At 44.8% G+C, this 24,940-nt stretch overlaps 1 protein-coding gene across 1 annotated transcript in view; it reads left to right on the plus strand.

The window, feature by feature from the left end:
- The window catches only part of KCNK9 (potassium two pore domain channel subfamily K member 9), a 130,859-nt gene extending 106,872 nt beyond the window's left edge, over nucleotides 1-23,987 (plus strand). Inside the window, exon 2 of the mRNA XM_073330056.2 lies at nucleotides 22,476-23,987. Coding sequence (XP_073186157.1) covers nucleotides 22,476-23,317 — 842 coding nt within the window. The 3' untranslated portion in view covers nucleotides 23,318-23,987. The remainder of the gene's footprint in view (nucleotides 1-22,475) is intronic.
- Nucleotides 23,988-24,940: the final 953 nt, after the last annotated feature.

Raw genomic sequence — 24,940 nt, forward strand, 5'->3', positions numbered from 1 at the left:
TCATCCCATCATTCCCAGACACATCCTCCTGTCCCACTCTCCAGCTTTGGCATTCTCTCGCTGTAAAGGGAGGATGAAAATGCCCAGCTTCACAGGCATTTTATGAAGAATCGGGGCCATACTTTTTTTTGCATTTGTACAGCTCCGAGCGCAATGACTGGGGCTGCCAGGTACTAAAGCAATACAAATAATAAATAATTGTGATAATCAATGCTTTTGAGCAGCTCAGATATGACAGTGATGGATACCAGAAGGAAATATTTTGTCCGTTTGATTTTTTGTTCTACCTGGAACCCAGGAACTCTGAAGTGAAAGAAAATGAAAAATATGAGGTTAAACAGATTAAGAGAATAGTTTTAAAACCTAAAGAGAAAGGAACAGGTTAGAGTTTTGAGCTAAACTTTGGAAGGTGGTTTCTTATTTTATCCCAGCCAGTTTGTCTATTCCTATTCCCTGGGAATGGAAAACAAAAGTGATGGATTATTCTGCTTATGCCTAGTCAGGTAGATTAAATGGTGTGTCTCACTCTGTTGCCTCCTGCGAGCTTACAGTAGGTTGTGTGTATCGCAGGCTGGCATGGAAAAGGCTTGATGTTTTGTAAACCCTAAAGAAGAAAGGGGCATTGTGCCAGCAATGCCCCTCTGCCATGTATATTGGCCAAACTGGACAGTCTCTACGTAAAAGAATAAATGGACACAAATCAGACGTCAAGAATTATAACATTCAAAAACCAGTCGGAGAACACTTCAATCTCTGTGGTCACTCGATTACAGACCTAAAAGTGGCAATTCTTCAACAAAAAAACTTCAAAAACAGACTCCAAGGAGAGACTGCTGAATTGGAATTAATTTGCAAACTGGACACCATTAAATTAGGCTTGAATAAAAACTGGGAGTGGATGTGTCATTACACAAAGTAAAACTATTTCCCCATGTTTATTTCCTCCATCCCCCACTGCTCCTTGGACGTTCCTGTTAACTGCTGCAAATGGCCCACCTTGATTATCACAACAAAAGGTTCCCCCCCACCCTGCTGGTAATAGCTCACCTTACCTGATCATTCTTGTTACAGTGTGTATGGTAACGCCCATTGTTTCATATTCTCTGTTTATATAAATCTCCCCACTGTATTTTCCACTGCATGCATCCGATGAAATGAGCTGTAGCTCATGAAAGCTTATGCTCAAATAAATTTGTTAGTCTCTAAGGTGCCACAAGTACTCCTTTTTGCGGAGATAGACTAACATGGCTGCTACTCTGTTAGATATTTCCAGGTAGGTAAACTCTGATCAATGTGCTGGAACCCTGATCGGGTAAGCCTAATCCAAACCTTACCACTGCCTCCTTGGATCCAGTTATATATAAATAGAACCGGTCAACCTTTCCCCATTAACTTTTTTTCAAAACAAAAATGCCTTTTTGATCAAAATTAACATTTTCGTGAAAAATGTTCATTGTGGTCAAAATATTTTTATATGAAAATTTTTGAAATAAAACATTGCAACTTTTTTAAAAAAATTGGGAACACTTTTATTGTGGTTTTCCAATTTTTTTTCTTTGCATTTTCTGTTTTTTGGGAGAGAAATGGGAGGGAGGAACCAACAAAAACCTTAAATTAAAAGCCACATTTTTTGTTTTTGCTTTTTTAAAAAGCAGCTTTAAAAATTTGAAAATTTTCTTTGAAAAAAACCCAAAAAATGGAAAGAAGGTTTTTGAACACAACACTATGAAATTAGTGTGCCCTGGGACACACAATTGACTGTATAAAATCGCTCCCCAAAAAATCAACTTCTATAAATTCGACCTTATTGTTTATTTCATTCATGGTCTTTCATGAAATATACTTTTTTTGACCCAGCTCCTTATGTAAATCTGATTGAATCACCATTGGGTCGTTATGCAGGGTGACCATGAGCTAGGCTTTGCATGTCAGAGCACTGCTGATGCTTGAGGCCAGGTACAGCTTCTGGGGAAACAGTGACTTGGTCTCACTGGGCAAGTACTCAGTTGCCCAGCAGTCCAATCTAGATTTGCCAGCAAGAGTGAGACAACTTTGGGAGATTTTCCTTCAGAGGAATGTAAAGTAAATTCTCTGACTGTTGACATAAGGGAAGCAGTCAGTGATCTGGAGAAACTAGAACCCGGGACAGTGGTGTTTAGTACCATTCCAGTAGCTGCAGGAAGCCTTTCAAAGCCTAGAGCTGTTTGACCACTGGCTAGCTCTTGATCATGACAGGGTGGCGACACAGAAGTAAAAAGTTAAAAAAGCGGCTTCCTCCAAACTGGGAAATTCAACTCCTTGTAAATATTGGAACTGGCTGAGAACATAAGAATGGCCATACTGGGTCAGACCAAAGGTCTGACTAGGCCAGTATCCTGTCTTCTGACAGTGGCCAATGCCAGGTGCCCCAGAGGGAATGAACAGAACAAGTAATCATCAATTGATCCATCCCCTGTTGCCCAGACCCAGCTTCTGGAAAACAGAAGCTAGGGCCACTGTCCTTGCCCATCCAGGCTAACAGCCATTGATGGACCTATCCTCCATGAATTTATCTACTTCTTTTTTGAACCCTGTTACAGTCTTGGCCTTCACAACATCCTCTGGCAAAGTGTTCCACAGTTTGATTGTGTGTTGTGTGAAGAAATACTTTCTTTTGTTTGTTTTAAACCTGCTGTCTATTAATTTCATTTGGTGACCCCTAGTTCTTGTGTTATGAGAAGGAATAAATAACACTTCCTTATTCACTTTCTCCACGCCAGTCATGATTTTATAGACCTCTATCATATCCCCCCTCTTAGTCAGTTCTTTTCCAAGCTGAAAAGTCTGAATCTTATTAATCTCTCCTCATAAGGAAGCTGTTCCACACTCCTAATAATTTTTGTTACCCTTTTCTGAACCTTTTTCAGTTCTAATAACAGATGAATCTATTATCCCCATTTTACGAAGACATTCTAGCCCTTTTGCTTTATGTTCCTCCTCACCAGCGTGCTTAGAAGTGAACTCACTATTTCCATTCCTTTAATTTAGTTCTTGTCTACTCTAGGACGTTTTGCTGCTTTAACTATATTGCTGTAGTAAAAGTGGCAAAACCCACTAATGTGGATACAGCTATACTGGTATAAAAGTGTTTATATTGGTATTGCTTATTTCCATTTGGGATGTGATATAAGATATACCAGTATAACGGTGTCCACACAAGACTTCTACCAATATAATAACTATATCGGTAAATATCACGCCCCAATAGTTATGCCAATATGGCTTTTCTAGTGTAGACCAGCCCAAGCCCAGTGAAGGGAAGTCACAGAGCCTTTCCTTTAGCCTTTGTCTTGAATGTGGAAAGCCATAGCATCTCTCTGAAAGCTGAGGCGACACCACACTCAAAATCCACGCATGGATAGGCTTGTTCTCAGAGTTTCCAAAGCTTGATTTTTTTTTTTTACACCGGGTGTGCAGATACAGCAGAAAATAAAACAAATTAAGCCTGTAAATGCACTGGAAACTACCTAAGAAGGCAATTTTTATGCTTTTATAAATCTTAGTTTCATAGAAAAGAAGGAGCCTAATAGAGATAAAATATCACTACCTTAAAGAGATCATAGGCGACCTCTGACTGCCTGTGACAGCCTCTCATGCTACTGTAGATTACCAGCCTGCTTCTCTCAAAGGGGGTTAACTGGATGTACTCAGTTTTACTAGGCTATATAAGGCAGCTGGTGATGCCACACTGCTTCCCATGGAAGACTGTCAAGACTCATAGACTTTAAGGCCAGAAGGGACCATCATGATCATCTAGTCTGACCTCCTGCACACATTGCAGACCACAGAACCTCAACCACTACTCCTGTAGTAGGTCCGTAACCTCTGGCTGAATTACTGAAGTCCTCAAATTTTGAGTTAAAGACTTCAAGTTACGGAGAATCCACCATTTACTCTAGTTCATACCAGCAAGTGACCTGTGCCCCTCACTGCAGAAGAGGGTGAAAACCTTCAGGGTCTCTGCCAGTCTGACCCAGGGGAAAATTCCTGACTGACCCCAAATTTGGTGATCAGTCAGCCTTGCGCACGTAGGCAAAACCCACCAGCCAGACACTGAAAAAGAATTCTCTGTAGTAACTCAGAGCCCCTCCCCGCCATCTGGTGTCCTATCTCTGTCTATTGGAGATATTTGCTAATGGCAGTCACGGATGGACCATATGTCATTGTAGGCAGTCTCATCATACCATACCTTCCATTAAATTATCAAGCTCAGTCTTGGAACAAGTTAGATTATTTCCCCCCCCCACTTCTCCCCTTGGAAGAATGTTCCAGAACTTCACTCCTCTGATGGTTAGAAACTTTCATCTCACTTCAAGCTAAACTTCTTGGTGGCCAGGTTATATTCATTTGTTCTTGTGTTAGCATTGGCCCATAACTTAAATAACTCCTCTCCCTCCCTGGTATTTATCTCTCTGGTGTATAGAGAGCAATCATATCTCTCCTCAACCTTCGTTTTGTAAGACTCTGTGGTCTACAGGAGAACCAGTAGGCTAATGTCATCACAGGTATTGATGAAATGTTTAATGGAGACAGAAGTGATTTTTATTTGACATTTAAAACATTCTGTTTCTTGATTTGCTTTTGTCAACACATATTTAATTAGAGTCTTTAAGGTTCAACACCTGTGACCCTTTTGGTGAAAGCTTTCCAGACAGCTTCCACTCCACATTTCTCAGACCAGCTCAGGATAGGAAGAAGCCCAATTCATTTGTAACTTTGCAGGGATCATTAGCCCACAAGCCCCTGTATTCCTTCACAAAAGTACTTACCCTCTTACTGAGACATACCAATCAAATGGGCCTGCTGACTCATGCAAGACATGAGATGCTCAGGCCCCTGCCCTTGTGAAGGGTTCCCAGCACATCACAACTGAACTCTGAGCAAGTTGAACTCTGTGATCCAGGGGCCTCTTGGTGCCAACTGATGGTGCCAACTGACAGAGGGCACGGGGGTTGCACAGAGATTTACAGGGATCCTCTGAGTTGAATATATGCATAATAATTCCCTAAAGGGTGGCATATGAGGTCTCTAATGAGAGCCAGTAGCTCACGGACATCATAACGGTTGTGAAATGTGTGTACAGATAATATTTAAGGAGTTACGTGTCTATACTGAAAGTTCTGATGTTAAGACATGTAACCAGGAGGTGACATGTCTCATACAGGTTCATTTAGTTGGGGATTGGTCCTGCTTTGAGGAGGGGGTTGGACTAGATGACCTCCTGAGGTCCCTTCCAACCCTGATATTCTATGATTCTATGATTTCAAACATGAGGTAACACATGCTTATCCCTCTGTCTGGTCATGTGTGTGCTGGGCATCAGATGGCTCACAGTGTATGCTCAGCACTGGATTTCCAATTCGGCACGGTAGCCTTGTGCCCGGGGCACCGGCATTCTAGGGGCACCTTACCTCTCTAAAACTGTGTGCAACATGAAGATCAGCTGTAGGTGGTAGTGGAGGGGCACTGAAGATGCTGTGCTGAGGGGCGCGAAGGTGTAAATCCAGCCCGGTGGATGCTTGTTTGCGTACTGAGCCAAATGCTCATTGAGTGATTGCGAAAGCTTTAAAAGAGGAAATTTACAGGAAGAAATAAACAGCAGGAGGGGATCAGATTTATGAGGCGGCAAGCTGACAGGGTGACTTGTCTCATGAATGGAAAAGCAGAGCAACGCCTGGCTGTAAAACACGGGAAGGACTTTGGGTGAGCATTGCTGTATAAGAAAGGAAAGTATCTAGTTAAGTAAGTCTAGGCTCTAGACTGTGTGTTATGATATTATTTTATGTGTAACCATCTGTTTCCAATACTTCTACTTGCTATCACTTGAATTTCTACTCTTTGTTAAATAAACTTAAACTTGTTTTCATTATAAACATATCTCAGTGATATGTGTTCAATGGAACAGAGATCTGAGGTGAAACAGGCAAGCTGGACATTCTCTTCTGCAATCATGCTTTATTATTGTCCTATATATATCTGACTAGGGGAAAACAAATCCTAGTCTGCATCACAGATGTGCGGGGAGAGGAAGATTCTTGGAAAGCAGTGATGACAAATAAGACCTAGCGGTGATAATGAATGGCAATTTCAATATGAGTTTGTAATGCAATGGGATAGTTAAAAAGACGTGGCTCTTTGGAGCTACATAGGCAAAGTCATCATGTGACAGACTGTGTACATTGCTCGGAAAGATTCTGAAGGATTATAGGGAATTAAGAAAAGAGTAATAAGAATGACCAAGGAAAGGATTTGCATGTGGGGAAAGATTTAAAAACTAAATATGCATAGGTAATCTAAAGCTGTAAAACGCCTGTTGATTTCAGTACAGGATTGTGCCGTGAATTCCTCAATATATAAAGCTTATTAACTATGGTGAGAGACAATAACTATCTACAAGTATTTCAAGGGAGTTAAACAGCAAGGAAGGAGAGAAATTGTGTCTGGGGTATGGGGGTATAGACGTAATAATTACGGGGAAAAGAACAGAAGAAAACATAGGCTACATAGCAGAAAGACTTCCTAATTGTAGGATCCACTGGACAGTGGACTAATCTCCTAAGGTAAATGGCAGAAGCCCTGTTATTTCAAACATTTAAACAAGACTGGAAAAGCCCTGGAGAATATACTGTACGGAACAGCCTGCACTTGCCCCTGGGAATGGACAACATGATGTAATAGATCTTTTCTTACTTGTCTCTATGATTCACTTCAGTTTGAGATCTTGTTCTAGGCATGATTTGTCTTGGGAGTGTCTGTGATGTGACCCATGGGTCGAACCTGTGACATCTTCAGAGAGGGAAGAGTTGGAGCAAGTGGAGAGAAGGGATATAGGGGCTAAGTATGAATTCGGCTTCCTAAAAGTGCTTTGAGCTAATTAACAACAATTAGAGTCAGATGGAGGGAATGTGAGCTGAGTGGGGAAAAACTGCTACAGGCCTGATTATCCACTGCATTTTGGACAGTCTTTTACATCAGTGCAAAGGGGATAGAATCATAGAATATCAGGGTTGGAAGGGACCCCAGAAGGTCATCTAGTCCAACCCCCTGCTCAAAGCAGGACCAATTCCCAGTTAAATCATCCCAGCCAGGGCTTTGTCAAGCCTGACCTTAAAAACCTCTAAGGAAGGAGATTCTACCACCTCCCTAGGTAACTCATTCCAGTGTTTCACCACCCTCTTAGTGAAAAAGTTTTTCCTAATATCCAATCTAAACCTCCCCCACTGCAACTTGAGACCATTACTCCTCGTTCTGTCATCTGCTACCATTGAGAACAGTCTAGAGCCATCCTCTTTGGAACCCCCTTTCAGGTAGTTGAAAGCAGCTATCAAATCCCCCCTCATTCTTCTCTTCTGCAGGCTAAACAATCCCAGCTCCCTCAGCCTCTCCTCATAAGTCATGTGTTCCAGTCCCCTAATCATTTTTGTTGCCCTTCGCTGGACTCTCTCCAATTTATCCACATCCTTCTTGAAGTGTGGGGCCCAAAACTGGACACAGTACTCCAGATGAGGCCTCACCAATGTCGAATAGAGGGGAACGATCACGTCCCTCGATCTGCTGGCTATGCCCCTACTTATACATCCCAAAATGCCATTGGCCTTCTTGGCAACAAGGGCACACTGCTGACTCATATCCAGCTTCTCGTCCACTGTCACCCCTAGGTCCTTTTCCGCAGAACTGCTGCCTAGCCATTCGGTCCCTAGTCTGTAGCTGTGCATTGGGTTCTTCCGTCCTAAGTGCAGGACCCTGCACTTATCCTTATTGAACCTCATCAGATTCCTTTTGGCCCAATCTTCCAATTGGTCTAGGTCCTTCTGTATCCTATCCCTCCCCTCCAGCGTATTTACCACTCCTCCCAGTTTAGTATCATCTGCAAATTTGCTGAGAGTGCAATCCACACCATCCTCCAGATCATTTATGAAGATATTGAATGAAACCGGCCCCAGGACCGACCCTTGGGGCACTCCACTTGATACCGGCTGCCAACTAGACATGGAGCCATTGATCACTACCCGTTGAGCCCGACAATCTAGCCAGCTTTCTACCCACCTTATAGTGCATTCATCCAGCCCATACTTCCTTAACTTGGTGACAAGAATACTATGGGAGACCGTGTCAAAAGCTTTGCTAAAGTCAAGAAACAATACATCCACTGCTTTCCCTTCATCCACAGAACCAGTAATCTCATCATAAAAGGCGATTAGATTAGTCAGGCATGACCTTCCCTTGGTGAATCCATGCTGGCTGTTCCTGATCACTTTCCTCTCATGCAAGTGCTTCAGGATTGATTCTTTGAGGACCTGCTCCATGATTTTTCCAGGGACTGAGGTGAGGCTGACTGGCCTGTAGTTCCCAGGATCTTCCTTCTTCCCTTTTTTAAAGATTGGCACTACATTAGCCTTTTTCCAGTCATCCGGGACTTCCCCGGTTCGCCACGAGTTTTCAAAGATAATGGCCAGTGGCTCTGCAATCACAGCCGCCAATTCCTTCAGCACTCTCGGATGCAACTCGTCCGGCCCCATGGACTTGTGCACCTCCAGCTTTTCTAAATGGTCCCTAACCACCTCTATCTCCACAGAGGGCTGGCCATCTCTTCTGCATTTTGTGATGCCCAGCGCAGCAGTCTGGGAGCTGACCTTGTTAGTGAAAACAGAGGCAAAAAAAGCATTGAGTACATTAGCTTTTTCCACATCCTCTGTCACTAGGTTGCCTCCCTCATTCAGTAAGGGGCCCACACATTCCTTGGCTTTCTTCTTGTTGCCAACATACCTGAAGAAACCCTTCTTGTTACTCTTGACATCTCTGGCTAGCTGCAGCTCCAGGTGCGATTTGGCCCTCCTGATAACATTCCTACATGCCCGAGCAATATTTTTATACTCTTCCCTGGTCATATGTCCTACCTTCCACTTCTTGTAAGCTTCTTTTTTATGTTTAAGATCCGCTAGGATTTCACCATTAAGCCAAGCTGGTCGCCTGCCATATTTACTATTCTTTCGACTCATCGGGATGGTTTGTCCCTGTAACCTCAACAGAGATTCCTTGAAATACAGCCAGCTCTCCTGGACTCCTTTCCCCTTCAAGTTAGTCCCCCAGGGGATCCTGGCCATCCGTTCCCTGAGGGAGTCGAAGTCCGCTTTCCTGAAGTCCAGGGTCCGTATCCTGCTGCTTACCTTTCTTCCCTGTGTCAGGATCCTGAACTCAACCAACTCATGGTCACTGCCTCCCAGATTCCCATCCACTTTTGCTTCCCCCACTAATTCTACCCGATTTGTGAGCAGCAGGTCAAGAAAAGCGCCCCCCCTAGTTGGCTCCTCTAGCACTTGCGCCAGGAAATTGTCCCCTACGCTTTCCAAAAACTTCCTGGATTGTCTATGCACCGCTGTATTGCTCTCCCAGCAGATATCAGGAAAATTAAAGTCACCCATGAGAATCAGGGCATGTGATCTAGTAGCTTCCGTGAGCTGCCGGAAGAAAGCCTCATCCACCTCATCCCCCTGGTCCGGTGGTCTATAGCAGACTCCCACCACTACATCACTCTTGTTGCACACACTTCTAAACTTAATCCAGAGACACTCAGGTTTTTCTGCAGTTTCGTACCGGAGCTCTGAGGAGTCATACTGCTCCCTTACATACAGTGCTACTCCCCCACCTTTTCTGCCCTGCCTGTCCTTCCTGAACAGTTTATAACCATCCATGACAGTACTCCAGTCATGTGAGTTATCCCACCAAGTCTCTGTTATTCCGATCACGTCATAGTTCCTTGACATCACCAGGACCTCCAGTTCTCCCTGCTTGTTTCCAAGGCTTTGTGCATTTGTATATAAGCACTTGAGATAACCTGTCTCATGTCAAATGTTGCCAAATCTGAATCCTGGTATTTTGCACCCACATTGGTAAATGATGGCACAAGGTTCAAGGCAGTGGAGAATCTGGCCCTACCATTGTAAATGATTAAATAGTCCATACTGTGATGCACGCAAGTCTTCTGAACCCAGAGACTCAGAGGCAGCTGCTTTCTTCCCTTTGCCATTGAATCCAGTGACTCCCCATCCCGGTGACTGGAGGATTGTTATTCTTTATAAGAATCCAGCATGCCAGCTGGGCGGCTCTTCCAAGTTCCCCCTGGTGTATACTGAGTCCAAAATGAGCTTATCCTGGGAAGGCATCTGGCTGCTGATTTGCTGCATTGTTTGTTTCTTTAGTAAGTTGCCCAGGCTCAGCTGTAGTCCAGGCAAACTGTCAACAACCGACCAGCAGGAAATCCAAAGCAAAATCATGGTCGGTTTAGGAAAGAGTCAGGAAGGGTGGTCTGGTTAGAAGCATCAAATTGGCCCAAATCTCTGCCCCATCCCTGAAATGCCAGTGCCCTTTCACGGTTGGATAAAGGACTCCCTCCCTCTTCCCAGCCCCTTAGTGCTTGGAAGCTGCAGACCACACAGTGGTCGGTACTGTGGTGCCAGGGTGGTGGGATCCCTAGAGTGGATGGAGGGGCTGTTGCTATTGTTTATTTCTTTTTCTGAAGTGAATTGAAGTCAGGGGAAAGTTTCCTGGTGGACAGTCTGGGGAAGACTGGTATCCTCTCTCCCAAGAGCAGGGTCAGCACAGGCCCTCATGGTGCCTCATGCTTGTGCTCAGTTCTGCGCTGGGGAGGCTAGTGTGGAGGCCACAGCTCAGTTGCAACACCCTTTACATTCAGGGCATGTCTGCAGAGAAGGTCAGCAAGATATTAGTTGTGATGGCCGTTCTGTCATACGGACACTTGTCCTCTGGGAATGGTCTGAAGCCACCAAAGAGTTGCTCTGCAGAAGTGACGACACAAGGCAGAGGAGAATCAGGCCCAGGGTGCAGCAGCAACAAATAAAAAAGGAGGTTATGAGGATTAGTTAATGTTCATTCCATGCTTTGAAGTGATGTGTTCATTATTATTGTGACTTGACAGAATACACTGCTTCTGTCAGCTGAGATGCGTGTCCCACCCTGGCACCTCTGTGGAGCAGAGCTATCAGAGCACTTACTCCTGCAGGTGTAGTTCCATCCATCCATCCATCCATCCATCCATCCCTGGGAAAGCGGCATTAATATTTCCTAAACTTTGCTTAGGATGTTGCACCAGCACCCCTTGGAGCCAGCCCTGTGGGGTTCCAGCACATATTGGATGTTAGCCATAGAGAGGGAAAATGAGGGACGAAACAGAATTGGCTTTGGAGTAGGCATTCAGCCTCCAAAAGAGTATGGTTAGTCATGAAACATCCCAGCCAGTCCTGGCTGCGGCACTGAACTCTCGACAGTCTGAGTTCTATACGCAGCATCATGCCATTGGGGAGATGCAGCTGCCACGTCTCCTGTGAGGTAAAACAAAGAAGCTGCTTCCAGTTATGTCTGCTCTCATATGTGAGAGGAGTTAGATGAGACAGCACACACAACGGGAGGAATGGAGGTGAAATAGCAGGGGAAGAAAGAGAGAGAGGCAGGCTCTGTGCCCTTAGTTTCCATAGGCTTCCTCTGAACTAACCTTGTCACTTGAAACATTTCAGATTAGACAAGACATTGGACAAAACACTAGTGGAGGTACATAAGGGAGTCCTTCTGCTTTGTCTGGGAGCTGGACTACGTTACCTAACATGTCCGTGATTTCTAGGACTCTAAGAACAGTGTGTGAAAGAACAGATACATTGGACATTTTACTTATTAGGTTTTTTATTAAAGGGTAAAGAGAACTGTTGGCAGTCCCAGTTATTTCTTACCTTGTCAGTAGAAAAGAAAATATACAAGATAATGAGATACAGCAGAATTGAGGCAATAGAGATTATGGGTTACAGCCTACAGGGGCCAGCCTACTTACTATTACAAAATAGGTATCAATAATTTGCTGTACCAGTCAAACATTATCATTGGAAAAAAAATTTAAACAGCCTTTTTTGAAAACAAAAATTTTCACAATGTTCCAGGTATATATGATGAAATTCCCCCACCCCCATATACATGTGTTGGTTTTCAAAAATTGCATTTTTCAGGTTTTTTTTTTAATTGAAAAGCAAGATATTTTTATTTTTAAACCTTTTTTGGAAGTTGCTCACTATTTTCTGTCCATTTCTAATGTTTTGTTTTTAACTAATTCATCTCACTGGCTCCATCTTTCCTCAAAATATTTTGGTTATTTACCTACAAGGCCACATTGTCTGACCTGCATCTATCTATGCACACCCTGAATGCATGGCAGAGAGTAGGGTAAATGCTACCTCTAAAACACTATTCTCAAAGGCCCCTGGGTGAAGTAGGGGTGGCCTGTAGGTGGGGGCTGAGTGTGCTGCTTGCATTGACCACCTAGAAAAGTACTGGGGAGTCTACTCAAAGGCAGTCCCATCTCAGGAAATATACCAGGACCTCTGAATTTTGCATACAATACTCCATCTTGATAGCAGTGGACCTGTAGCCCTGTGTTAAAAAAGAGTTTGGCTTCACTTAGCTTCAATTTACACACATTAAGTGTTGCCCTCAAGCCACTGGTAAATCATCAGTGTGGCCAGCCTGGCCCAAGACCAAATGATGGTGCCCCAGGCAAGGAGCGTCTTTGGCGCCCCCTCTCCATTTGTTAAACGTTTGAATACCTTATTTCTGTTGCATTTGTAGTCCATTTCATGACTTTGATGCACAATTTACATGCATGATTTACTCCTGTCATATAACTCAATACATTTGCATGCTAGGATCTGTAAATCTGTATTTATCCATGCTAACAACAAAAACAGCACTTTGAGCTTGGTGGCCCCCAAGCCTGGCACCACAGGTGGTCACCTGGGTTGCCTGCCCCTAAATCTGGCCCTGAATGTGGCCCTTGGTGGGGCAATACCCAAAGATTGTCTAAGAAATCTATCTTCCCACCAAAGGCAGGCACAACAGTTGAGACGAGGAGGGGCTGTTGATTCATGGAGTTCTGCTCAGCACTGTGCAACAGGCTTTCTTGGTTGATGGCCTGCCGCTGTTATTCCCCACAGCTGTCCAGAAGAGCCTGTGTTTGGCTAGCTTTACTGAACAACAGAAGCATTGTTTATTTTCTCAAGTGTCTGTTTAAGTGCGTGTTCTTTGCTGCTGGTTTCTCTCACCTAACAAGAAGTCTATTAATATGTGTGGGTAACAGTTGTGGCAGTGATGTTCATGCCACCATTTATCGTGCGTGGCACACGTACGTTACATGGATTGGAAATGTTGGTGCGTAGGGCATCTTGTTGCTACACAGAGATATGTGAAAGGAAACAATTACAATAAGTAAACAGGCCTTGCTAAAACAGAAGGCACAAGTTTCATAAGCCAGGGAAGATCTAGGTAGAGAAGACTCTGAACAATTAATTTAGGCCATAACATGATCTAAAAGTGCTTGGGGAAACAAGATTTTGAAGAAACCAGCCCGTGACTTGAAGAGGACAGGGATGTGCTGACACAGCATCCATGATCTATCTTTTGAGGGAATGTTTCATCCCTGCTGCTTTGCTGTCATTTGTTCTGTTTGCTGGCAGGCGTTTGATTCAGTCTCTCCGATTTGCTTTCAGACATTCCTGCTCCTGGGTAATTTTGCAGGCTGAGGCAGTTATCTGTCTCATGACTCACGATGTACAGAAATCTGGCTTGGCCTCCCACCTTCACGAATAATGGCTCAGGCTGGCACCTGACATATAACTTAGCCGATCAGAGGAGAAGTAGCCCATTCCTCCTGCCTGTTATGTCCCTGCCTATATCTTGGAGGGATCCACAGACCCAGCCAAGTCTCTGCTGAGGCTCATTTAAACTTGTTTTATGTGAGCAACTTAAAAAACTTGATTCAAGTTCAACAAGAAAGATTCCCAGTGAGAACAAAGCCACACAAGTCACCTGCCGAGCCCTGTGGACCCTGATGTAACATGAACTGTTCGGTGTAATTTCCAAACAGTGTATCTGGACTTATATTATGAATCAGAGTGGATTGTAGGAAGCATCCTGGGAGGAAGGATGGTTATTGGGGAAGGTGGGGTGTATAGTAGCAGAGGAAAGATAAGGAGTGGTTATAAACTGAGCCACCCTCATACATGGTATCTTCATTGGGGATACCTCTAAGATTTTGACACTCACCCCCCTGAGATGAAGGTTGCAGTGGACTTTCCCCAAAATCTGCAGGGTTCCTATCTGTGACAATGACATCTTCACAGCAGTGTGTGACATCGCTACGTGTCACCATGTCACCCTGTACAGAGAGAGAGCCATCGTGTTGTGGTATGATATGACTTTAGCCGCTGCATTTTATACATGGACAATGCATGCGTTTGGGAGATCAGAGGGGAGGACGTAGCAGTAGTTGAGGCAAGATATACTGAGGGCTTGAACCTGGCTGTAGGAAGGGAATGAAAAGGGTGGATCCTGGAGATGTTCAGGAAGAAAAAGCAGCAGGATTTGGATATTGTTATTTTGTATTTATTTGTATTCCTGCGGTGCCTAGGAGCCTTAGTCATAGTCCAGGGCTCCATTGTGCTAGGTGCTGTACAAATACAGAACAAAAAGATGGCTTGGATATATGGGACAAGGGAGAGGGAGGAGTCAAAAATAACTTCCAGACTGTGTGCTTGAATGCCAGGGAGGATGGCTATATTAACAAGGCATCTTTCATCCAGGCGAACCAGGCTCAGAGCACAGATTGGATGGAGAGCTGCTGCTTTTCTGACAGGAATCTGATTTGTTTACTTTTCTTTCTCTGGGTCGCTTAATAATTTAGTTGGCTTGGATATCACTCCAGTCATCACTGATACATAGCCACATCTGGGGTGGAACACAGCAGCTATGCTATGCAACAGACAGGAAGACTAATAACACCATCAGAAACTCGGAGGGGAAATTTAATTCAGCAGACTATAATCAAACAGGAAGGCAGCCAGGAATTGGGATTAGCACTCCAGTCTTGCAGAAAATTTTGCCCGGGATGTTTAATAACCACAGGTGGTCAGAAGATGGGAAAGGTGAACGCTCCAGGAGCACAGCGCCACCCGGCACCATGTTGGGTCACTGGCTTATGTTGGCATCTAGGGAAACTTGTCCTCACACAACTCTGCTTCCTCCAGCGAACAGACTTTCCTTGGATGTCTCCCACCCAATAACGATCGTGCCCCATTCTTTTAAAAAGCGCACTAACGAAAGCACAACCTGAGGCGTTACGGCAGTGGATGATAACACTGCCGAATAAGTGGATTTCTCCACTGAAAGGCTGCCTGGGAAAAAGAATGGTGAACCCAGTGATGAGCTGCCAAAATCTTAACAACTGGTTCCCTCCTCACCCCACCAGGGGGGTCATTGCCCACCCCTACCCCCTGGGACTCCTGCCCCATCCAACCCCCCGCGTTCCTTGATGCCCCCCCCACATGATCCCTGCCCCATCCACCCCTCTCCCCTGTCCCCTGACTGTCCCCAGAGCCGGGCAGCAGGGTCTCGTGGGCTACCGTAGTGGGCCACCTGCCCCTAGGAGCCAGAGGGATCTGCCGGGGGGCAAGGTGGGGAGTCCGGTGGTGCTTACCTGGGGCAGCTCCCAGGACGCATCCGGCAGGTCCCTCTGGCTCCTAGGGGCAGGGCAGCATAGCTGGGAGGGAGCAGGGGGAGCGGCCGCTCCCCCCACTGATCACATCAAAAGTGACGCCTTAGGCGCTGACTCCGTGGGTGCTTCAGGGCTGGAGCACCTACGGGGAATATTTGGTGGGTGCAGAGCCCCCACTGGCAGCTCCCCGCCCAGTGCCTGGCCCTAGCTCACCTCCGCTCCGCCTCCGCCTCCTCCCCTGAACACGCCGCCCCGCTCTGCTTCCCCCCCTCCCCCCCCGCAAATCAGCTGTTCGGTGGGAAGCCGGGGAGGGCAGAGAAGCAGGCGGCGGCTTCCCACTCAGGCCGAGGGTGGCGGAGGTGAGCTGGGGTGGGGAGCGGTTCCCCTGTGAGCCCCCCACTCCCGCCGGGTTACCTGCTGTGGCGCGGGCGGCCCTCCTTGCACCCCCCCCCCCCCCGCCCGAGCTCACCTCCGCCTCCCTGGGCCTGAGCGGGAAGCCGCCGTCTGCTTCTCAGCCTGCCCCAGCTTCCCATGCGAACAGCTCATTCATGGGAAGCCGGGGCCGGGGGCGGAAAAGCAGAGCGGGGCGGCGTGTTCAGGGCAGGAGGCGGAGGCGGAGCGGAGGTGAGCTGGGGCCGGGGGTGGGGTGGGGAGCTGCCGGTGGGGGTCTGCACCCATCAAATTTTCCCCTTGGGTGCTCCAGCCCTGGAGCACCTGTGGAGTGGGTGCCTAAGGTGCCACTTTTGGCCGGTTAAATTTAGAAGCCCTTTTAGAACCGGTTGTCCCTCGTGGAACAACTGGTTCTAAAAGGTCTTCTAAATTTAACAACCGGTTCTAGCGAACCGGTGGGAACCGGCTCCAGCTCACCACTGGGTGAACCCCTTTGATTTGTTATCACGGGATTAACCTTGTTTAATAATTAGGATCAGCTTGTGGGAAAGTGAAGTTGTGGGTCTGCAATTCACCTCTCTCCACTGCTGCTGGGAAGCCCTTTTGGGCCGTAACAGTTTGCAGTGCTGGTTTTGGGCGGGGCCTGTTACTTATCATTTTTTAAATCATTGGCAGCCCCAAGGACTGAAGTCTATCCAGAACAAATGAGTTCCACGGACGGTAGCTGTGCACACATCTAAGGGGGTCATCTCTGAAGAAAAGAAGAGACTTCAACTGCCATGGCCCATTCAGTATTCGGCCTGTCTGCTGTGACTGCCAGTTGCGATAGGGCTTTCCTTTCTGCTATTTATGGGGAAGCGAGCAAAGCCCACCAGCTCCCTTCACACCTGCCACTGAGCAGATGGGAATGGCTTTTGGTCACCGCAAGCCTAGTAGCGGAGCCAACTCCAGAGCCCCATTGCCAAACCCTGACGTAGGCCCGTTTTCATCTTTATAATGCAAAGGATGCGGCTTCCTCTCCCTCCCATTTGAAGCGGAGGCGCTGAAGTCAGAAAAGTGCCAGTAATTCTCTGTGGCACTTTCTCTGGCGTAGATACGCCTCTGAAGTGAACCTGTGACACCAGCTTGGCTTTTTTATCTGAATTATACCTCCCTGTCTGAGTTGCAGATGCCATCGTTCCCCTTTCATTTTCTGCCTTGCGGAGCTGCAGCCAGAATGAGTAAGAAAAGGTTGAGTCACGGGGCTGGCACAGTTCATTTTTTGCATGTGCTGTTGTCAAAGAAGAGATGGCCCGGTGAGAGATGCCATGTGTCCGCAGTGAATGATATGAGAAGGAAAGAGGAAACAAAACCTACTCCCCACAGGAAACAGTTCTGCCCCCTGACTAACACCGAGAACTGTGCTACTTCGGGACTCAAGATGGTCTGAAAACTGCTGTAAATGTGAATGAACCTAGCAGCTCTGCAGCTTCACCGTGGGTTTGACACTGATTACAAATACCAAAGAGCTTGTTGTTTGTACATTTCAGTTTTAATATGATGATTTGTTAAGCACTGACCATGTGCTTGGTCTGATAGGAGGGCCTAGGATGCAGCCACGCCTGGCCAAAGAACTGAGAGCACAGGACACAGAGTACAGACGCAGACTTTGCCCTGGACTGCTAATGGTCTAAATGAGGTGGCCACAGTGTAGACATGCTGCACTGGGAATGTTTAGGATTTGTTTCCCTTTTAATTTATTATACCAATTATCACTGTCTTGCTTATTCCAGGTGATAAGATGCATAATCAGTTACATTTCCTTGTTTGCTTAGTGCTGGTGGTTTAATACTCCCAGCTGTCCTGAGAGTGTCTTTCTCCTCACAGGAACTCAATGTGATTCAATGGAATTCACCTTGTTGGATGAGTGGGACTTTAAGATGCCAGTACGTGTCTGTACAACTCTTTTAGAAGCTTGAAAGGAAGCTAACCAAGTATTTCTCCCTGACTGGACAGTGCCAGCCTCCAACTAAGTGGGTTTCCTTTTTCCTTACACTTATAAGGGCACAAGCAAGCAATGGAACAGCCAACTTAATGGAACAAAGCAGGTTGTCTCAAGCCTCCCAAGTTATACTCTGCTATGACCGGAACAAACAAGAGTGTTCAGATCTTGCTGATTTTCCAGAATTGTCCTTAGGCACGAGTGCAGTTGAGTACCAGAAGTATCCCCCAGAGCCAGCAAAGAAGAAAGCAACTCAGTAACCAATTTGGGATGAGGCTGTGGTGACCCGAGTCTCTGCCTCTCAACCATTTTGCATGACTGTTTTGAGGAACTGGACACCCTTCATATCACCTCAGCCATAGCTGGGAAGGAAATTGCAATTGACATAGATCGGCCCAAAACAGGGATTACACTTTGAGAAATGATACGTTCCTCATGCCTGACTGTCCTTCTTCAAACCAGGACTAACTGAAGAATTCCATCAGTGAAGCCTAAGCAAACATCTGGGCGTAACAGGGAAAGAATGGGTACAGAAGCCACTTTGTTCCCACCATTCAAGGTGAAATACAAGTCATTTGTACACCCCCTGTTGCATCTGGTAATGTCTCCTTAAACGTTAGGGATCACTCTCCCAGTCTACCAACTCAGAGATGTCTGCCTGCTGTTAACCAGACCCTTGCATTCTGCCATTCCAGATACTGCTGTGATGGGAGCCTTCCAGATACCTAGATAGATATGGCCCTGCTCCAAGTTAAGGCTCCATAGGTTGGGCTTCTCTACTGTTTGATCCTATTGCTCAGATGAGCAGAGCAAAACCTCTTTGCTCTATCCACTGCTCATCTCCCAGACACATCAAACTTGCTCACATTCAGAATAAGCAGAAACTCATATCTGGCAGAAGGAGCTGTCTTCTCTGCAGTGCTCCACTCCCTGGTGTAGACATGGTGTGTCACCTTTATGGACCTCTTTTCCTTTCTTGTGGATGCCCAAGTTCCCTGGTTTTCTTCATTCCCTTAGCTTCTTAAATCGATGTCTTCTCAATATCATGGTCCTAGTGTCCTCTGCATAACCTTCACCCCCTTCTCAGGGTGGTGAAAATGAGCTAAGCTGAAAACCCCATACCATGTGTATTCAGGTGCCTTTATTTCTGTAACCAGGCTCATTTCAGCCCAGTGTCTCTCATCTCCCAACTTGTAAGTACTTCTCTTCATATTTGAATAAAGTGCAGTGGCATTTGTGCTGGGAAAGTTAACAAGAGTCTCTAGACACCCTGTTTAGGCAGTCAGCTTCTGCTACTGAAGTGGTTGCTTGTGTCCACCGAGGCTTGTTGTAAGTAAAACCCATCTAGTTGGAGCCTGACCTTATCCACTGGAGAAACACTATTTACAGGTAAGAAAAACTAAAACTGTTTATCCTCCACTTTCTTCTGGCAAACTTTGATCCCTCTCGCTTCTGACATTGGGCCTCTGAGGGAGTTTGAAATTAAAAGGGACAGTGTCCCATTTTAAATTTTAGACCTACATTATTAAAGTGTAAAGAACTTAGCTGATTTACAGTGTTTATGGCTTGATTCTGCACCGCTGAAGCACACGAGAGTTTTGCCTTTGCTTCATAAAGTTCAGAGCATTTCACTGTTAATCTCTAAGGCCAGTGCCACAGAGCTACGCATGCTCCAAGGCCTTGTCTGCACTAAAGAAATGTGCTTTGCCTAGAACTCATGTACCTGTTTTAAAGGTCTGATTCCATCTCAATAAAAAAGGCCTTGTCTGTCCTATGTGTTCGTGTTCACACTGTGATATATCAGATTGTATAAACCTACATTGACGCAGTGAGTATGGTCTAAAGGCTAAAGTTATATAGTAAGCATTCTTTTTCTAGCTGTGTAACCTTGTGTGACGTCACCATCGATCTGTGCTTCACTTTTCCTACCTGTAAAATGGGGCTACTAATGCTTATCTATCTCACAGGAGTATTGTAAGACAGAATTAATTACAGGGTCTGTAAAGTACTTTGAGAAACTCGGATGGAAGATGCTCTGTAAGTGCATAATATTAATTTATTATAATCTTTCCAAAGGATCTCAGGATCCTTAAGGAGTGGGATTGGACAATTTCAAAGGAAAAATTTTTTCATCCCTAACCATTTTCTTTAGAGCCCAAAGTGAAAGCTGTTTCTACCAACTGCCATCTCTGTCACCATCTGGAAAATCACATTTTCTGAAGCTTTCCTCCTCTTTATCAGCTGTAACTAAAGCTATAAAATGGGAAGATGTCCTTGCTTTAATTAACACCCCTGTAGTTCAAAAGCTGATCTTAGTAATGAGAGGCAATTATAGCCTTTATTGAGGGATAGTCAGGTGGAACAAATCCAGCATCCATCTATGGGAGGCATTTATTCCCCCAGGAAATTTGGAAGCTGCTCATTGTAAAGAGCTGAAAACAAGGTCTGGTACAACAGGTGAATCAATTTGTTCTTTTTGTAATCTTAAAAATAACTTGTTTCTATTATTTTTTTTTTGCAGACTTGTTTTTATATCACCATCCAGCTGCCAGCAAGTAGCAGTTGAGTTAAGAAAGGTTGTTACTGGCTCTTTGAGGATGTAGTTTCTGTTTTTTGTTTCTTTTTCTAGACCAGTGTTTCTTTCTACTTTGCATGGCATTCAGTACTGAGTTTTGCTGAAAGTGCATTAATAGATCATTGTATCGGTAGCCAAGTGCAGGACAATTTACTACCGTTACCTGCAGCAGTGTAGCTAACTGACTGCTAGTTGCAATTCATACTGTGCACATTGCAAATGGGTAATTTTTGGGCCAAGAGGCTGGCTGAAAATAGAGTAGGGCTGCAATATTGACTGGGGAAATGTCAAAAGAAATTCACTCCTATGTGGAGGGCCAAGAAACCATCTACATTCCACTTTAAATCCTATTTGGAGGACTTAAGTGGAAAATAGGTGGTGAGTAAGACCTTGTGCAATCTCTCTGCCTGGGAGTGAATTCCACACTGAGATTAAATTCAGTGTGGATAAGTATCTAAAAGTTGAGACCTTCATCCCACCCTCCTGTGTGTGTCTTGCACTGGCAAAGAGATGCATTAGATGGCTCACTAGGTCATGACCATCTATAGACCTGATTCTCCACTCCAGCTTTACACCTGTGTATCTCCATTAATTCTACAAGAGTCATATTCCTCAACATAATGGAGTGGGGAATAGGACACTTAGATTCTGTGAAACCTCTTAGGACTGCAAAACTGGACAAGAATTCCTGCAAGAGCTTTCTCTCTTGAGGTATTTTTAGAGCCCTGCAAATCTGCGGATATCTGCTTTATATCCATGGATATCCACGCACTTTGTTTGCAGATTGCAGATCGGGTGCCGATACAAATTTTGTATCCGCGCAGGGATCTAGGTATTTTCACACTCCCACTCCTAGCAGGTAGTACAGATTTGTGCAACAATGTGGGGTGAAAAAGTTAGGTCACATTGGTTTGGGTGAAGGTTTGGGTAGGTTCTCACTCAATGCAAACCAGTTCTTATATCCCTACTAATATAACATGAAACATACCACATACCCGGTCCTGGACTACCTGAGTCACCTGATATAGTTAATAGTTCCAACCATTTCTAGTAATTGTAGAAGTAGCTGAGTCAATTGTGCATTCCTCTGTAATTAAAAATAGTGTAAGCCTTAACCATCTCATCAAAACCCTACAATCTTCCAGCAATGAGTGTCTGTCACAGGGTCCCTAGGAGAAGCTTGTTAAAATTCCACCACCAAACTGGAGAGAGGTTTGGGAATGTTTCTCTACCTCTGAAGGTTCTCTGGATACTGCTGAATCACTCCTGCCAGAGAATACGTACCTCTGAGGTCATCAAAATCCCCTGCCTTTGCAATGGACCACATTCCAATGCCAGGTATCAGGTGTGTTTTGGTTTTTTTAAGTGCCCCAGTGAAGACATCCATTTCCAGTTATGGAGGTTGAATGTTATGCTATACACCATAGTAAACCCTTCAGGAAGGAAGTGAAACTTCTCCAGCAAATGAACTCTGTATATACTTTTGTTTGCCATTAAACAGTGTTGCCACCCTTCTTGCTCGCTTACAAGGACAAGGCTTTTATTTAAATTGGAACACAACGAAATAGATTCTCCACTCCCTCATCCCGACTTTTCCTCAGGCACATGCACATCTTGGGTTTTAGCTGGCTTTGGGAGCCCCCTGTTACAATAGGGGCAGTTCATCATGGCAGTGTTCTCAGGAACTCCCAAGCTGAGCTTTTCCTCTGCTGCGGCAGCAGAGAAGTCCTTATTAAAGTAGGAGCCACTTGTGCCTTCCAAAGACTTTGAAAGAGGTGGCTTTGACTTCTCCATTGAGGAGAGTATTCTGCCTGGGGAAGACTTGAGGGTTGACAGGGTGCTTGAGTTATTTTTGTTGGTGATTTGCTCTGCTGGTATGATGAGGAAATTTAAGGAATTACCCCTCCTTGCTGACTCTCCTGTCTTTTCCTTTCCTTCTCTAGGTTATGGACATGCTGCCCCAGGGACAGATGCCGGGAAAGCCTTTTGTATGTTCTATGCTGTCCTGGGGATCCCACTGACACTGGTCATGTTCCAGAGCCTGGGTGAGCGCATGAACACCTTTGTCAAGTACCTCCTGAAACGGATCAAAAAGTGCTGCGGCATGAGGAGCACTGATGTCTCCATGGAAAACATGGTCACTGTGGGTTTCTTCTCCTGCATGGGAACCCTCTGCATTGGAGCAGCAGCTTTTTCCCAGTATGAGGAGTGGAGCTTTTTCCATGCTTACTATTACTGCTTTATAACATTGACTACGATAGGGTTTGGCGACTATGTGGCCCTGCAGACCAAAGGGGCCCTCCAAAAGAAGCCACTCTATGTGGCTTTTAGCTTTATGTACATTCTAGTGGGGTTGACAGTCATTGGGGCATTTCTAAATCTGGTTGTTCTCAGGTTCTTAACCATGAACAGTGAGGACGAGAGACGGGATGCCGAGGAGCGGGCATCCCTGGCAGGGAACCGCAACAGCATGATTATCCACATCCAAGAGGACAGCCAGCATGTTCGGCCACGGTACAAAGCCGAAGTAACAGACCTTCAGTCGGTTTGTTCCTGCATGTGTTACAGGTCCCATGAGTACACCAGCCGGATGGTGTCGCACCAAAATTCGTTCAGCTCCAAGCTGAATCCTCAGTACTTTCACTCCATCTCTTACAAGATAGAAGAGATCTCACCAAGCACATTGAAAAACAGCCTTTTCCCATCTCCTGTTAGCTCCATCTCACCTGGGTTGCACAGCTTTACAGATAACCACAGGCTGATGAAAAGGCGAAAGTCCATTTAAAGTGTTTTGTCTTCTTTTGCTTTACTTGTTTCCCCCAATTACCTTTTTTGTTTCTTGAGTGAGACGGAGCGAGGCCAAAGGAAATAGAAAAAGCCAGTCCTCCTCTGAGACTCAGCTCTTGAGCATGAAGCATGGATTATTACTGTTCCAGAAAAGTATGCCTTACATTACCCCCTCGGTGGATTTCAGAGGATTCGAGGTGACATGAAATGGGTACCAAATCCAAAGTTGCACACAAGCTGGGAGCCTTCATGTGCCATTGGCACTCCTGACCTAATAAACTATTTTCCTCTCAAGCAGGTCGCTGTGTGCGTGTGCGCGTGTGTGTTGAGTGCGTGTGTGTGCAATTCCACAACTAGTGCCATGTGACAAAAATGCATCAGGTATTAATTTTTTTCCCCTTGAAGCAATTGTGTTCCAGCCTGCTTTTAACTTTTAGACTGCTTTCAAAAGAATAGGGGACGGGGGAGCCAATTTGATTTGTTTTTGCCAACTCAAGCATGTGTCATAAGCAGTCAATATACCAGGTGTATCATGATAAATTTTTGAATGCTAGATTTTAGATTGTATTAACATAAAAAAAAGAGACAGGAAAAGATGGATCATTTTAGCTTGCCAGTTCAAAATTAAAAATAAAATAAAATAAAAATAAAGCATGCTCTTTGTAAAACTGGTATGCATTATAAAAAAAACACAAGAAAAACTAGCAATGGAATTAATAATCAAAAGCAAATAATATCATTGATTTAACTAAATTTACTTTCACCATTTGCTACTGTTCCAACAATTTGTTGTGCAAGTAGAATTTTTTAAGAGAAATTGGGGAAATTGTTGGAACTATAGAGTTTCTTTTTGTTACTTTGCTCTAATTTATAAAATTTATTATTATTATGAAGGCGATTATTTTATTTTATTTTTTTGTGCAGCAACTACCTGCATGAATAGGAATTATATTTTTTGAAATGCTTGGATGAGGATGGGTATAAATAGGCGGATGTATATTTTTTTCCTATATAATAGTGACAAGGCATTCCTTGTTTTAAATAAATAAAAAAATAATGATGATTGTCTCTAAATGCTTTTGATTTGTAAATAGTGGAAAGCCTTTGTTGGTCTCAGGAAGAATTCAAGGAACAGTATCTTGATGGTTTTTGGCCTACTGGGAACTTGCGGTAGTAGATATGGTCTTGCTTTTTGGCTAGTCTGAAAGGCATAAGTATGTGCCTGCGTGTGGCAAGAACAATTGCACTCCGGTGTTTTGAAGGGTTAAACTGGGAACAGATTGCATTAGCCAGATGGAGTGAAGGCTGATGATATCACTAAGTGAAATTGTTCCTTTGGGATCATTTGCCATCCAGCTAATGATCTGAACCAAACTGACTTTACAGAACCATATTCTAGGTCCTGGTCCAACTCCCACTGATGCTAGTGGAAGTTTGTAATAATGAATGCAAGCAGGATATGGTCCACTGGGAGTTTTGTCTTCATGTTTAATGGAGGCAGGATTGGGGCCCATATCAGGGTACAGTGGTGCATCTGAATTAATAACCCTACCTTTTAAAATGCCTTCAGGGTTAATGTACAAAAAAGCATTATCTATCTGGCACAAATCATCTCTCTTGC

The sequence above is a fragment of the Lepidochelys kempii genome, chromosome 2 (assembly GCF_965140285.1).
Source record: "Lepidochelys kempii isolate rLepKem1 chromosome 2, rLepKem1.hap1, whole genome shotgun sequence".
Lineage (NCBI taxonomy): Eukaryota > Metazoa > Chordata > Testudines > Cheloniidae > Lepidochelys > Lepidochelys kempii.